Here is a 14,899-nt window from a genome sequence, read left to right as displayed (position 1 = left end):
TTACCCTAACATAGGTCCTTCCATCTTAATTTACGGTGCAGGCAGGAAATGAAGTAGGAAGAGAGTTAGAATGGCCATATCTACTATGTTGTTATGCAAGGCAACCACAGCGTACCGTTTATCTCAGTGAAGAGGGTTTCTGGCTGTTCAGCTTCTATCAGCTTTGCAAACAAAATAAACTCTATGAATAAAAGGATTTCCCCCCAGCATACACAATGCAATATCTACAATGAGGCTTCTGCCAGTGTAAGAAAAAAAGCCAATAATCCAACTATTAAAAACTTTTCTACAGCTCTAACAATACTGCAGGTAGACTTGGTCTTAGCATAGGTGGTCATGTCACATAAATCCTTTGCAAGCGTAAAGGTCTCAGCATAAAGGCAAGCCATTGCTTTTAACTGCATAGAAATAGGTTTAACTACAGAAACATGCAACAAAAATGGAAATCTCTGCTCTGATACGTAGGAAGGAACCCATACCAGAATCACAGGATCCAAAGAGTGCCAAAATATCACTAGCTACCGTTGCTTAGGACACAGGTGGATTTTCTTACATGAAACCACCTGGAAACTATACACTTCATACCTTACCTCCAGAAAGCTACTTTGCAACAGCTACTACAAAATTAATGCAAGCTTTTTCCCTACGGTGTTCTTTGCACTGTTCTGGCTGACAAGATGCAATAGAAAATACACAGGAACAAACTACAATGTAAAAAGGGGGAGCTGAAAATAATGGGTTTAATCCTAGATCATTATGGATATGATTTTGAGCTGGGGAGGCAACAAAGGTGGAAAGAAAAATGCAGGTCTTACCTGAACCTAAATGATGACCCTCTAGAAAAAAGAACAGGTTTAGGCTTTGGCTTAGGTTCCTCAAAAAGCCTGAAAAAGGCATGATGCTCCACGCAGATTTTCCAGAAAGACTTGCAAAAATCTCGACTGGCCATAAGGAATTCCAGGGTGTCCTGGAATGAACTCTGAAAATTGAAACAGTATTTGCAATGTAAGCAAGCAACATACATTACAGAGATGCATTGCCAAAGCAGGTGCTATGCTACAATAAAAAGCTTTTCCCCCAGCTCACTGGCTTTCAGGCTTAAGTGGCCCTTCCCTCTGAGACATCGCTGATCTGCCTGACAGTATCACAGCTATTGCTCCAACTTCCTTTCGTTGACAAATATAAAGCAGTGGTCTTAACATTAACGAGAAGAGGAGGTTTACATGTTATAACCTAAGAATTGATGATATAGTACCAGAGTCACAGCCAGAAGACGAATATGTGACATTCAGTTTACATTTCCTTTGCTAGAACTGCTCACCTGAGATGCCAGGTTGATGTGTGCAGTAACAACAGTGAACATAAGCAATTAATTAAAAAAAGTAAAAGAAAATCTTGAGGCGATAAAAACTTACGTTTGATCTGTGAGCAGAAATTTACTAAATAACCTTTTGTCAACTTCATCAGCTCTTGACAAGGACTTACATTCACATCAGGGCGTAGTTTGATAAGAAAACGTTTCCTCTTGAAGCTCAGCTTTCGAACTTTAGCCCAGTTGAAGGCATTGATCTTGGTGTGACCCTACAGAGAACAAAGCCAGCAGAGTTTAAGCATTCCAGATCTGAATGGAGAAATCTAAACCACTAAAGAAAGCTTGTCATAAATTAATCATCTACTGAATTCACTTGAAATTATGGTACTTCTTACCATTCATCCTCTGATAATGCAAACCATAAGCATCTGGTACTTGTAGTTAAACTCCTGCACACAGGCCTAGGTATACTGAGGTGATGTGAAAGTATCCGACCCAGTATCACTGCAAAAAACAGGGCGGCCCAGCTTTTGCCCAGATGATGTTATCTTGCTTCGCTATGCGGACTCAGATTTTCAGTGGACTAAGTCACCTCCCAGAGGTGCTGCCTCCTCTTTCCACCAGCTACACAGAACGCAGGGAATCCAGACACATAATATGTCACCTCACTGTGACAGGGTAGATTGCCTTCCCTTTTGTCTGTCTACAGGGCAAAATAAACACCCCTTTATATATTACTTCACTGGGGAAAAAAAACAGCAACTGAAAGTTTTGTATTGGAAGTACAGAATACTGGGAGTATTCTGACCTTTTAAAGGGAACAACAGAAGTAAAAGGAACTTAAATAAATTACTTGTCTGAAGAGTCACAAAATGCTTTTCCCAAAAAAAGGCAACCAAAAACCAGAAGCAAAGAGCAAGCTGGAGAGAAATTATCTTCAAAATACTACAATTCCCAGCCACCGCATCATCAGCCCCTATACCCCAGAAGTCTCATTCTTAATTTACGTTAGAATGTATTGGAGGTATTATTTTAAAGCATTCATTACAGCCATTTATTCAGTAAAGACTTCAATATAACATGCCTACAGCACAGTACAGAAGCTTCAGAGAGCTACTACAGGATTGCTAAATGCAGAAACCCACACTGATTTGGGTGCCATCACCAGATGGATGTAGGAGTAATGACAGTGTGATAATCTCTGCCAAGTCTACCTGCTGTCTAAGAATCACATAATTAATCTCCCTTAAAATATTCAGCAGCACTGACGCTGATTTCTAATCAAATGGCAGGCTTTAAAAGTCTGACTACTGCTTATGCCATTTCTGAGTGAACCTGTATTTCCCTCGATGTCTTCATATTTCAATTTCTATCAGTTATATACGAAATAGAAGGATGAACTTAAGGCTCTTGCCCTATGAAGTGCTTGAAGGAAGCCCTAAGCCTACTGCCAGACACCAAGTGCTGGGCAGACTCCGGCAGGTCTGAGCCTGACTCCTTCTTCAGCATGCACTCTTGGGGCTTGATCCAGCAAAATTTCCAAGATTTTCTGAAAGTTCCAAAAAGCCCTGTTTTGGAAGGCCCAAACACACTAGGGCAAGAAGAAGACATCACTAAGTTTTGGAGCTTTACAAAATCAGGCCTTGGGCCTTGAACCAGCAGCTGCATCTTCACAGAGAGATCCCAGCTGTCTGCTGGGACTCAGTGAATGCCATGCTGTTTTGTGGGGACACATACTTTTAGTTGTAAGACAGCCTTAATTTACAAGGCATTGCAATTCATTAATTCAGCTGATGAAAATACTGTGGGGGAGCAGGGGAAGGGCCTGAACATACAATTATTTGAGTTATGTGCATTTCTAATAACATCCTGGTATTCTCACTTTTAAACTATGCTTCAGTTTGGGGGTTTTACTAGCAACCCATTTAGACTATCAGGGTTTTTTCCTAATGATTTTGTTGGTTTTTTTTAAATTTACATCTCAAAGCAGCATTTGGGTCAGACATATTTCTGGGTTGGTTTGTTGCTGTTGTTCATAAAAGGACTCAAAGTACTTCATAAGGTTGGAGCACTAGTATTTTAACTATAGTCAACAGTTAAAATGAATAGCATTTGTTGACAATTGTAACAATGGATAATTTAAAGAACAGCTTACTGTTTTTAACACAGAGTGAGGTAAGTAGCATTTTGGATGCTATCTGAAATGAAACTAGTTTATACCAGCTGACTACCTGTACCTTCACAACTGTAAAAGCCCAATTTGTTATTTACCTAAGGGGAACGGCAGAACAAGAATTGGATAAATTTACTAATGATGCCTCATGAACATTTACTAGGCTGACTGGGGTAGGAGAGGAAAGAAATCTAAAGAAAACACTTTAGATCTTTTAGGGAAAGAAGTAGTATTTGTGGATTCAAAAAAGGTAGAATGGCCGAGGCTGGTCAAGAAAATTGTAAAAACTCTGACAAAGTAGTGCTACAAAGAGGTTATATTCACTACCTACATCCTTCTCCATGTACTCCAGTTGTCTGTTGTTTTATTTGTCCCTGCTTCACACCCACTTAGTATGCACCATGCCTGCAAGACCTACCCAATCCTATACGTACGAGGTGTCAGCACGACCAACTTACAAATTGTGAGCTGTGGATCAGTTTGCATCTTGAACAGCACATTGTTGCTGCAGATGGAGTTCTACCCTGTACATGCAAATTAAGTAAAAGTCCCTGCAAATGAAGCACCTAATGCAGCTATAAAAGGTTTAAGATCATTGTTAGAAAAAAAAAAAACCCTGGAAGACATGGCTGAGGTCCTGAATTCTTATCACTGTAAAAAATCTCCCTCCTTTATAAAGGACAAAGTCATGTCCTAAGCAGCTCTAACCTGAAACACCAGAATGCCTGTGTTGGCAACAGCCAGGTTGATTTTTGTCCCTTCCCTGTCCTTGGCTGGATGCAAGCGTATTCCATACATCTCCAGCCGACGGGCAATCTCCAAAAGCTGGAAGTCAGACTCTGCTGGTGTTTGTCCCCTTGAGAAAGAAAACAGAGAAGACACAAAATTCATCACACCTTTTGACAGAGATTAATAGGTCCTCCAGAGAACAGAGACATTTCATCAGAGACCAAAACCTTTCAGAGGTATAATATCTATATGGTTTTTCCATGTCTCCAGATTTTTATCAGCTACAACAACAACTTTTCCTTAGTCTAAAACAATACCAAAGAATCTACAGATTTCACAGTCTACTATAAATTTTGATTGCTCCGATTCTGAGACACCTGACACAGCAAGATTTTGAACCATTAACTTTTAACAGAATTCACTATCTCTCTTTGTATTTTCCATGCTGTATTCCTAACAAAAAAATAAATTATAAGTGTGTCAGGATGTTGTTCACTGTAAAAGTGAACACAATACCAAAGCAAAGTAAAATGGAAGACAAAAACCTTAACATAAATGCTGAGAACCCATAAGCACTAAATTAATCATGATGAAATTGTGCAAAAGTTTTGATTATTACTGCTACAGAACTCCCTACCAGTCATACTTAATTCAATCTAGCTCAAAATGAAACCGTTCAAATCTTGAAGCATTCTCAACAGCAAAAAAGATACCTTTAAATGCTTTGTGATTCTTTTAACCATCTTCTTACTACTAGTCTTTTCTTCAGATAATCCTATTCCCCCAAATCCCTAGTTCTGCATGAACTCTCTGCTTTTCCTAGAACTATCACCAAAACCCTTCTTCACCCATCTCTAAATACACCATGGAAAGGTGAAAAGTCAACATTCAATGTCCTTGAAATCAAAAAGACTGCTGTCAGAAGTGCCCAACTGATCAGTCATCATTTGCAATCACACTTGTATGCACAAAATCAGCAGTGAAGCATTTTGTATGAAATAAGACTGTAAAATAATGGCATGCTTGAATGAGTATCAAAATCAATTGCTCCTTAAACATCTTGTTATGATGACAGAAGGAAGGCAGGAGTAACCTTCAAGAAATTTATAGGCTTGAACATTTTTTGAGAAGTAACCTTTGAGAAACTCAGAGGTCCAAACCTCTTTTGTACTTATGATCTAGCATATATTTAAGTTAGAACTACTCTAATGGAAAAGGAGCCAAATAACAAGAACAAAAAAGCCTTACATGTGGCTACGGTGAAATTCCATGATTTTGTCTTCTAGTGCTTCTTGCTGAGGTATGTACTTGTTCTTCGCTAAGTGTTCACGATCTATGGTTTCATCAAAATCCCCAATCTCAGCTACGGAAAATTTTAAGAAAAGCCTATTAAAACACTATATTAAAACTGAATTATTCAGGCAATCCAAAAGGTGCAGACAGCTGGGAAAAGGGCAGAGAAACAGTTTCTTGCAAGCTGTGACGGTTTAAGATTCAGATTCCCACTATGTTATCTTTCATGCATTCTTCTCCTCTGTGTTAGAATCTGATAATGTGAGAAGAAGCTTAAGGATCCCTTCCATCCACCACAACCAAGTAAGAAGCTGTTGGATGTCAATTGAACAAATGAAGCCATGAGAGGGCTGCCTTGACTTATGTGAGGGATAAGGGTGGGGGTGACAGGGTGGACAGCACTAATTCAGCAGAGCTCATCCATCTCTCTCACACGCATCATTGTGCTCAGGTGCGTTTCCCTGGAGCCGCTAGGCACAGCCTTCCTCCCCTGCTCCGTGTCCCAACACTGTAATCATTGGGGTAAAATCTGAAAGATAGTTTTGTTTGCTTGTTTGAGCGCAGGCATACATTCCACCTCATGGGGTTATGAAACATTCATCTTCCTCTAATTTTGCAGCAGTTTGAGATGCATTCTGTCTCCCACCTCCTCAAAGTAGCTCCCATCTGCTGCAGTTATTCAATACCATGTGTGCAACAGTATGTCACACCCACCTCCCATTTTGCAGCCCATTCAGTGAGATTTCCGTTTTTGGTGGGGGGAGAGGGTAGGCAATCTATGTGTGGGTACCAGAGTACTATCTTGTTGCCTGCTGTTCTTGGAATGCCTCTGAAAATCTTGCTATTAGCTTTTTCACTGAACAGCGTAGCAGCTTCTTCCTGCAAACCTGCTGGAATAATAGCAGCATCACTACCATAAAGGCTGCTACCTTAATAATGCCAGTGAAATTAAAATGCAGTGCCTTCAAATTAAATCCAGGTTGCAGTCAGACACATCGTTGCACAGCTGACCTAGGATATCACAGATTGGGTCAGATACTTGCCTCAGCCTCACCTCAGTTCTGCTCATGTAAATGAACCCTTAATCCAGTTCTATCCAAAATAAGGTGGTTTAGAAAAAAGAAAGATTTCACATGATGTTTACAACACTGCAGGTGATTTCTGACAGAAGTTTGCCTGGGATCAGATGTACCTGCAGATGTGGAGGGGGAGGAATAACCTTGCGTAGGTAGAGAAGATAAGAACCAAAGCATCTATGAATGACAGAGAGCAACCTTTCAACCCAAATTGCCTACAGCCACAACTTGACTTTTATGCTTTGGAGGTCAGAGATAGAAACAAGTTGATAACCGAGACTGTCTGATTTCCACCCTCTCTCTCACCCAATCTGCTCTGAATCATTCTTTGAGACAGCAGAAATACTACAGAATCTTTGAGAATTCTCCTTTGTAAAATGTCCCTTTTGTCCCTATCTCAAAAAGAGCTCCCTCACTCCAGTTCTACTCACCCCAGCATCACAATCTTTAGGGTCCATTTTTAACCCTAACTCAATGAAAGGCAAGATCCTCTTCATTAATGAAGCCATAAGCCCACCTACGCTTGCAACACCTCAAATAACATGGCCCTTGATTCATTAAAATGCAGTTCATACCCTGTATGTCCTTGTACATGGATGGACTTAAACCACCTTCTGCAGGGCTTTCTTTAGAGCAAAGAGTATAGACGACTTTTATTTAACCTCTGCATGATTTCTATAATGTTCTCTGCATTTGTCAACTGCAAATCCATTATCAAAATTGTCCTCCTGGCTTTCAAGTTACTTCTGAATTTGCTCTCTGACCTCATACTCAACAGCTCTTACTTCTCTCCTTAGCCCTCCTTTTCTACCCTAAATGCCTTTCTAGTAGCACTCCCTCTAGAATGAGAGGGAGTTATATTTTGAATATTGTCAGCCTCACATATAACTCTTCTCTAAAATCTTCTCGTCTTTTATCCAAGATTGATTTCCACTGGTGCTCCCTTTTCTCTTATCTTGCAAGTGCATTACACCATGCTGTATTTTGTCTGCATTAGCACTTCTGATACGTAATGCTTTGTATTTCAGCTCTTTTCTTTAATCAGTCCATCTTCTTACTTCACACACTCACTTTACTGCATCATTTGCAGTATCAATGTGTCCTCTCACTTCTAACAGTTTCTATAATGCTTTTAAGGTATTTTTAAATAGAATCTTTCAAATATAAATGTAATTCTGTAATATACATGCTACTTTAACAGAAACCCATTTGCTGTCATATTGTGATTTCATATAAATAACAATCTATAACACTGACATAAGCTTATATACATAATGTAAGGGCCTGTTGGAATCAGATATCCCCGATGGAAACTGCTCGTAGGCACAGCATCGATAAGACATACGATACCTAACCTGCATTCTCAATCTTTCCACTTTGCTATCATTACTCATCAGCTGTCTAGGTGGGGTTTTTTTTCTGTTGCAGACAAATACCTAATTTTATTTTATTTTTTTTGCTACTGAATAATAAATTAGAGAGAAAATAAATACAAAAAGCAGCTGTGTGGGTAAGATACAGCTACAGATTCTTAACACAGAAACTAGCTTAAGTGAGGGAAGAACTACAGTTGGCATGCCGGACACCATAGTGGAAAAAACTAAAAAACACAAAAATTTTGCTAGCCAAGGATTTTATTTTTTTTAAGTCTGTGCCGCAAAAATACTCAGTTTTAATATGGTATGAGGACTACAGGTTTCACAGAGGCTGCTGTACAGCTTCTTATTGCTAGTCAGTCACACTGGGAAATGATGACCATGGCAAATAGAAAGTAGGGAAAAACCACTTAGTAGCATGTATAATGGTCATAATAGACCATTGTTTTTGAATGGTCATTGTACAGTTCAGTATTGCATATTTCCACTGAAATGATGTTCTATGGAACATAAAGCAGAGCAGCAATCGATGAGAAACTGCCCTAACACTCAGACTATGACAAAAGATCATGAGATTTATCTATTCATCACTAAAGAGCTTCTGAATGTCTTTGTTGACTGTAATTTCCATAGAACATCATTTCAGTGGAAATATGCAATACTGAACTGTACAATGACCATTCAAAAACAATGGTCTATTATGACCATTATACATGCTACTAAGTGGTTTTTCCCTAATGTTATTCCTAAGATCAGTATCCATAAAGTCTTAAAATGGAAATATACACTGCCTTTCAAGTGATCTGGAAGTTAAAAGAATCTTTAATGTGATGAACAAAGTTAATGCATTATTCTACTAAACAATGTTATTGTGCATACTTTGCAATTTAAAATAAATAAATAAATTAAAATCTGTTGCTTTTTAATTCCCTATCAGTTTCATCTTGGGACTGTGATTTATTCTGGCATGCTAAGCATGTTTATTTACTACATTCTCTAGACAGCATACAGATCTCCAGGAATCTGAATGCTCTGCTGACATGATACAAAGTATAATAAAACAGGAATTCAGAAGAATTCAACCTGTTTGCCACCGCATGCAAAGTCTATCGTTTAGGTGATCCTGGGCAGACTAAATGGCAGTGCTTTAAAAATGCAAATCCAGTGCCCAGGAGCTCTTTATTTGAAAGAGTAAATTACCTGTATTTGAATGACATTATGCAGAAATACAGTAAATTGTCCATATGGCTTAAACCTTTCCCTATGGCAGGTACTAACAGGTAACCCTGCAAAGCATGTCCAATTAATCAATCTCTTTATCCTCCTGGAAAGAACTAAAAAGGGAACTTACACTGTACTATGTGTGAGATTAAGAGGGCAGTGCTGGTATCATTACATGTTAATCTTCCCTGTGCCAGGTCCTGCTTCACTTGCAACGCAAATAGGTACCTGCAAAACAAAAGTGAACAGAGTTACACAGAACATGAGGGAAAGAGGGAAAGGTATTTGAAAGCCAACTCTGATTTTCACTGCATGTTCCTTTCACTTTTTGGAATCTATAGAATTGATTTGAATTTTGTAAGTTTAGAACCTAAATAAAACATGAAAGATACTGTATTACAGCCATTAGTCTTACATGGTGGCTGCTTTCAGAACCAAGATCTCTCTCTGCCCCCACCCTTCCCTCCCTCCGAACCAGAGCAATGACGTATGACAGTGGAAACAAATGTGACAGCTATTAAGAGCTCAGCAACTGCACAGCAAGCAGCACTATTCAGTGGAGCTGCCTGTAACTACAAAGACATGACAGATAAACCAGGGATTTAGTTATCAGTTAGCGTTTGTAGGATACAAGGAGAACTCTAAATTTCCACCTTGCTCCTCATTTCTAGGTGAGTGCCAAGACCATGATCAAGCAAATCTAGCTAGTTGACACTTCTGTGGCCCCATTACCTGCACTGCCTGTGCACCAGCCACTTTTAGCGTTGCCTCCAAACCTTCTCAGCCATGGAGGGCAATTTACACTGACGGTTTAAGTGTAGAGACAACATAAGTACATGACATTATTTCAACACTTAAATTTCTTCTAGTTTCAACAGGAATTGAAATTGCTTAGTTCCACACAGCATTAAATATTTCCCTAGAAAAAAAAATGAGCTAGTAGTAGCCATTTCTCTTACAGCTGGTATGAACCTGAACCTTAACAAGCCTTCCAAAGACTGCAGCTACTCTGGAGAACCCACACTAGGATCTTAATAGTTTTTAGTAAGACTAGATTTTAAGAGGTTCAGTGAAAAGCTCTCATTTGAACAGTGAGTTTCTGAATGAGGAGAGGTAGATAAATTAAATGAAAAGCACAAGTTGATTTGAAGGGTATGGAAACATACACAGCACATGAAATAATACAGCAGATCTAAACAATGCCCTTTTGAAACCTGCAGACACCTGCCTACCCATACAAAATTCACCCTAGTAGAAAAACATAGCACAAAAGTGTGGTATTCTCTGCTTCTTGAAGTGATAAAGCTGTTCCCTGTGGATTTGCTTTCACATCCTACACTCTGCTGTGTGCATATATTCAAGTTCCCTAGCATACACATTTAAAATCTAACTGAAAAAGTCATTAGGATTCAGGAACACGTCTCGAGGTGCAAAGAGAGATCACCAAAAATCAGTTTACAGTTTACATACTAAACAACTGATCTGCAGAATATCTATTTGGAAACAGAAATGTTTCATTAGTAACATCACATCATGAGTTTTCATTCAGCCCTTTACTGTTTTTACTCAGTCTTTCAAGTAAATATTCCTTCTTCCTACCCAACTTTTCTACTTTTCTCTGTCCAGGCCAGCAAGAGATATCAATAATTTCTTTTTTTCCATTCCATTGCTCTATTTCCAAAATAAAAGAAGACAGAATATCACAAAGGTGGACTTGTTCTTTATAAAGCAGGTCATAAGGACACAAGAACTCTTTGTAAAAGAGACCTTCATCTTGTGGGAAGACCGAAAATAAAAACTAATCATGAAAATATCAAATCAGAATGGAAAAATGAAGAAATAATAGTAATATTGTAGATCAGAAAGAGTTGAAAAGTTGCAGTGAAGAAATACCGGAAGAAAACATTTCTGACAATAGAGGAAGGACCTTTCAATAAGGAAGAACCTTAGTAAGTCCCTGATATACATGTTTACTCACAGAGAAATATGACTTTTTATGCCAATGCAGCGTGAAATTCAGACCTCAAATGAACTTTTTGAAATGTGCTAAAAATAAAAGCACCTTTAAGGTACTCTTTCTGCATATATGTGTACCTTTCCCTACCTTCCTCTTACTTTTCATGTTATTCCCTCTCCGTTTCTCCATCTCTAAAGTCACACTTCCACCTTTGTGCAAACCTTTGGCATTTGAGTTAGGTATAATAACAGAGTCCAACACTGCTGCAACTCAGCAGTTCAGGCAAAACAATTCTCTCCCAAATGAGGGTGCAGAGTTGTACATGTTCCTCAGCAGAGGAGCTCCCCAAAGTACCAACACATGCTTTAGTCACAGAATCACAGAATGGTTGGGGTTGGAAGGGACCTTTGGAGATCATCTTGTCCAACCCCCTGCTAAAGCAGGTTCTCCTAAAGCAGGTTGCACAGAGTCACGTCCAGGCAGGTTTTGAACACCTCCAGAGAAGGAGACCCCACAGCCTCCTCGGGCAGCCTGTGCCAGTGCTCTGTCATCCTTGAGGTAAAGAGTTTTTTCCTCATATTCAGGTGGAACTTCCTGTGTCTCAGTTTGTGCCCATTGCCCCTTAATACTAAGAGGCAGCCATTAATCCTCACCCTATCATCTCAAATTCCATGTTCTGCCCTCTGTCCACCAGAGATTTAATAAGAAAACACAGACATGCAGCTACTAACCTTGTCAGTTCCTCCTGCAGCTGAGCGTGGTCAGGTGGGAAGAATTTTACTACAAATTTTACAACAACATGCTTCGGTCCTAGGGGAAATGTCAAAGGAAGTTAGTGAACATCAGTAACATGCTGGCCAAATTTTATTACACAGAATGATGTACAGATGATTCACGGAACCCACAGTGCGTACATACATGCTAACCTGTCCTTTGTTAGTATTCAGGTTACTTAGAGATTGCACAATAAAATTTACACACAGTAAAAAAGAAAAGGAACTGGTCAAGGGATACTCTGCCAAAATTGAGTCTGTTTTTAGTAATTACATCAGTTGATCCAATAAAATGTGTTATGTCTGTTTATTTTCCTTGCTTCAGGACAGGAGGGAACTAAAATACACTCTATTTTTCAAGTCCACTAGCAAATTACTATTTCTGTTTTAACAGCAGCACATTTGTTCTGACCCTCACAAGTACAACCAGTAACAAAAGGACCAATGCATCTCTTTCGTAAGGGATACTTGCTAGAGCATACACTCAGACTAATGACCAGAGAGGCACCTAGGAAAACTTAAGCTCAACAGCAAAGCTCAGTAAGTGAAGAACTTTGCTGATATTTGACAGAGAAACAAATTGCCAAAACCTTTCCTGTTCAATTCTACTTTTCCAAAAGCTGACGGCTATTTACAGTTTCCTGTCTTTCCTGCCACAACTTTCCCTGACGGCCTTAACCGGACTGTTTCCTCCTCTTGGTCTCAGACAGTTCCAAGTACTGCATCAATGGCCCATACAGCTGTAATATATTTGCTGGCTCCTTCCCAGTAATAACGTCTTCCCGCTCATTTTCTTTTATCCTGATTACCGCTACCTGTTGGCAATGTATGCTTCCTTTAGTCCTTCTTTTACCGCACTCTTTTTCTCCTCTAAAAAAATGTTCCTCCATTGCCACCACTGCCTCTTCTAGTGACTGACTAAACCTCAGCCTCCTACTGAGGCTTCCCCTTCATATGTTCACGTGATGATAATTCCACGGAATGCACAGTACATCTTTCAAGCATAGACCAGAAATTAAAAATAATGCAAACAAAATTCAACAAAGTTGAAAAGATAAAGATCCTGACTGACAGAGCCCTAACTTACTTCGGTGCTCTCAGAGCGACAAAATAAATAACAGCAAGTAAGTACTTACTTCTTATCTGCTTCATAATAGGCTTCAAAAGATCAAGCCACACCTGGAAGCAAAAGAAGGTAGTGTTACCATTTCTTGAACAAACTACCACCTGCAGAGGAGCATTTTCATTGCACTACTTAGATTATCAGTTACTTATTTTATTTTTTCCACTGTGGTCATCATGCTCTTCCCAATTATACCTAGCATGCTTTCTCCCCGAGACTCTGGAAGATGCTCAGGAAACGTCACTGTTAATGGGGCTGTCCCTGTGGCACAGCTTTTGAAGCAGTACAGATTCAGAGCTAGGGAGCAGTGAGGAAATCTCCCCCTCACTTGTCTCAGATACCAACAATCAATTAGAGCATATTTGTTCAGAAGCCATTCATTTTCTGAAAGAACTGAAACAAGGAGTTCAACAAAAGACAGTCCTCTGCTATCATTGTGGTCCTCACCCTAATTAATCTTGAGAAAGGCAGGTGAAAGGGGCTGGTGCATGCCTTTGAGCGGGGAACACTGGGCAAAAAGAGAAATGAGAAGGTGACAACTTCCCAGTTTTGGGGACCCAACAGGAGTCCTACTGTGATGCCTGGGCATAAAAGTGGAGCTGCCTTGCTTGGTCCCATGGAGGAGTTTCACCACCCCCACCACCACGGCCTGGGGGAGGAATGTCCCCTCAGGCCAAGGGTGCAAGGCAGACAACAGCGCAGACCGTGGGTGGATGGAAGCTTCCTTCCAAGCTGTGTAACATTTTCTCTTTTCTATAAACCTGGGAAGCTTTCTTAACCTGCCCAGGCTTTCTTAATTGGGAGCAGTGTAACTTCTGCACATGGTTCACTTTAACCTGTTTTTTAACAGCCTGATTTTCAGGACAGTGCATTGGTCTTTCCTCCAGCTTTCATAAAACAAGCAGTAGGTGGAAATACAGTTTTCAGAACCCCTGTTCTGCAGTCTCAGTCAGAAGGGCCTGGGCAAAATGTTATGGAAAGCCAAGGGACAATCACACAGAAGGTAGAAGCCAGGTGACCTGCAGAGCCCGGAGAAGTGCAACAGCTGACAGTCCTCAGCCGGTAATTACCTATGCTCAAGATTTGTATTTTGTTGTCTCAGTAAATTGCACAGAGCATCCCTTGGAGACACCTGGAATTTGTGGAGGAACATCCTACAACCATCACAAAGGTTAAAGCCATTAAAAAACAAATTAACTGAGTCTTCCTCTAGAAAAAGAATATATATTGAAATGGAAACTTCTTTGACCTTTAATAATTTTAGATTATGCAGCGACCGAAACACACTCAAAATACCCATTTTAGAAAATCACCCAAGAAGCCAAACAGGAACAGGCCTGATGCTGTTTGCCATTTTCATCATTACTAATGTGAGTGCTTCCAATTAGCAAAGACCTCACGTTCCTGCCCTTTCACACCCACTAATGTTTTTCAATGGAATTCTATTCGTGTTTCTTAAGTCTATGGAAGTATTTTTTCTTTTTTTTTTTTTCTTTTTCTGGAAGGGCTAAATAAACTTGATTATCCAAGAATAGGAACACAGTGTTTATCACATGTTAAACGGGTTCTGACACTTTTTGGCTTTTCAGGAAAACTGTTTTGTTTCAGAAAGTTGGCATGTACCTAATCTGCAACAAAGGTCAGGGACTTTGCCAAGTTTAGTGGCAAAACAACAACAAAAAAATCTTGAATATGAAACAGCCAGTTTACAAGGACATGGGAGTAATGTATTTTACTTGACACAAAACAAAACACAAAAAACTAAACCTGCCCCACCCCCCAAAAAAAAAACCACACCCAACTTCTCTGTCTCTCCAGAGGGAGTTTATGGTACAGAAGGACACAAGTGTGTCATTCCTTTTTCCA

General features: G+C 39.7%; 1 protein-coding gene across 8 annotated transcripts in view; it reads right to left on the bottom strand.

Annotated features, from left to right (window-relative positions):
- Positions 1-14,899, bottom strand: part of FARP1 (FERM, ARH/RhoGEF and pleckstrin domain protein 1) — a 213,855-nt gene that overhangs the window by 51,156 nt on the left and 147,800 nt on the right. For all 8 annotated transcript variants that reach the window (XM_037377826.1, XM_037377829.1, XM_037377824.1 and 5 more), the window contains 7 exons: positions 13,047-13,089; positions 11,869-11,947; positions 9,311-9,408; positions 5,463-5,577; positions 4,194-4,341; positions 1,486-1,581; positions 816-979 (listed from right to left, as the gene is read on the bottom strand). In XM_037377826.1, coding sequence (XP_037233723.1) covers positions 816-979; positions 1,486-1,581; positions 4,194-4,341; positions 5,463-5,577; positions 9,311-9,408; positions 11,869-11,947; positions 13,047-13,089 — 743 coding nt within the window. The remainder of the gene's footprint in view (positions 1-815; positions 980-1,485; positions 1,582-4,193; positions 4,342-5,462; positions 5,578-9,310; positions 9,409-11,868; positions 11,948-13,046; positions 13,090-14,899) is intronic.

The sequence above is a fragment of the Falco rusticolus genome, chromosome 2, assembly GCF_015220075.1.
Source record: "Falco rusticolus isolate bFalRus1 chromosome 2, bFalRus1.pri, whole genome shotgun sequence".
Taxonomy (NCBI): Eukaryota; Metazoa; Chordata; class Aves; order Falconiformes; family Falconidae; genus Falco; species Falco rusticolus.
Note: the sequence above shows the minus strand (reverse complement) of the source record. Positions and strands in the feature narration are given on the sequence as shown.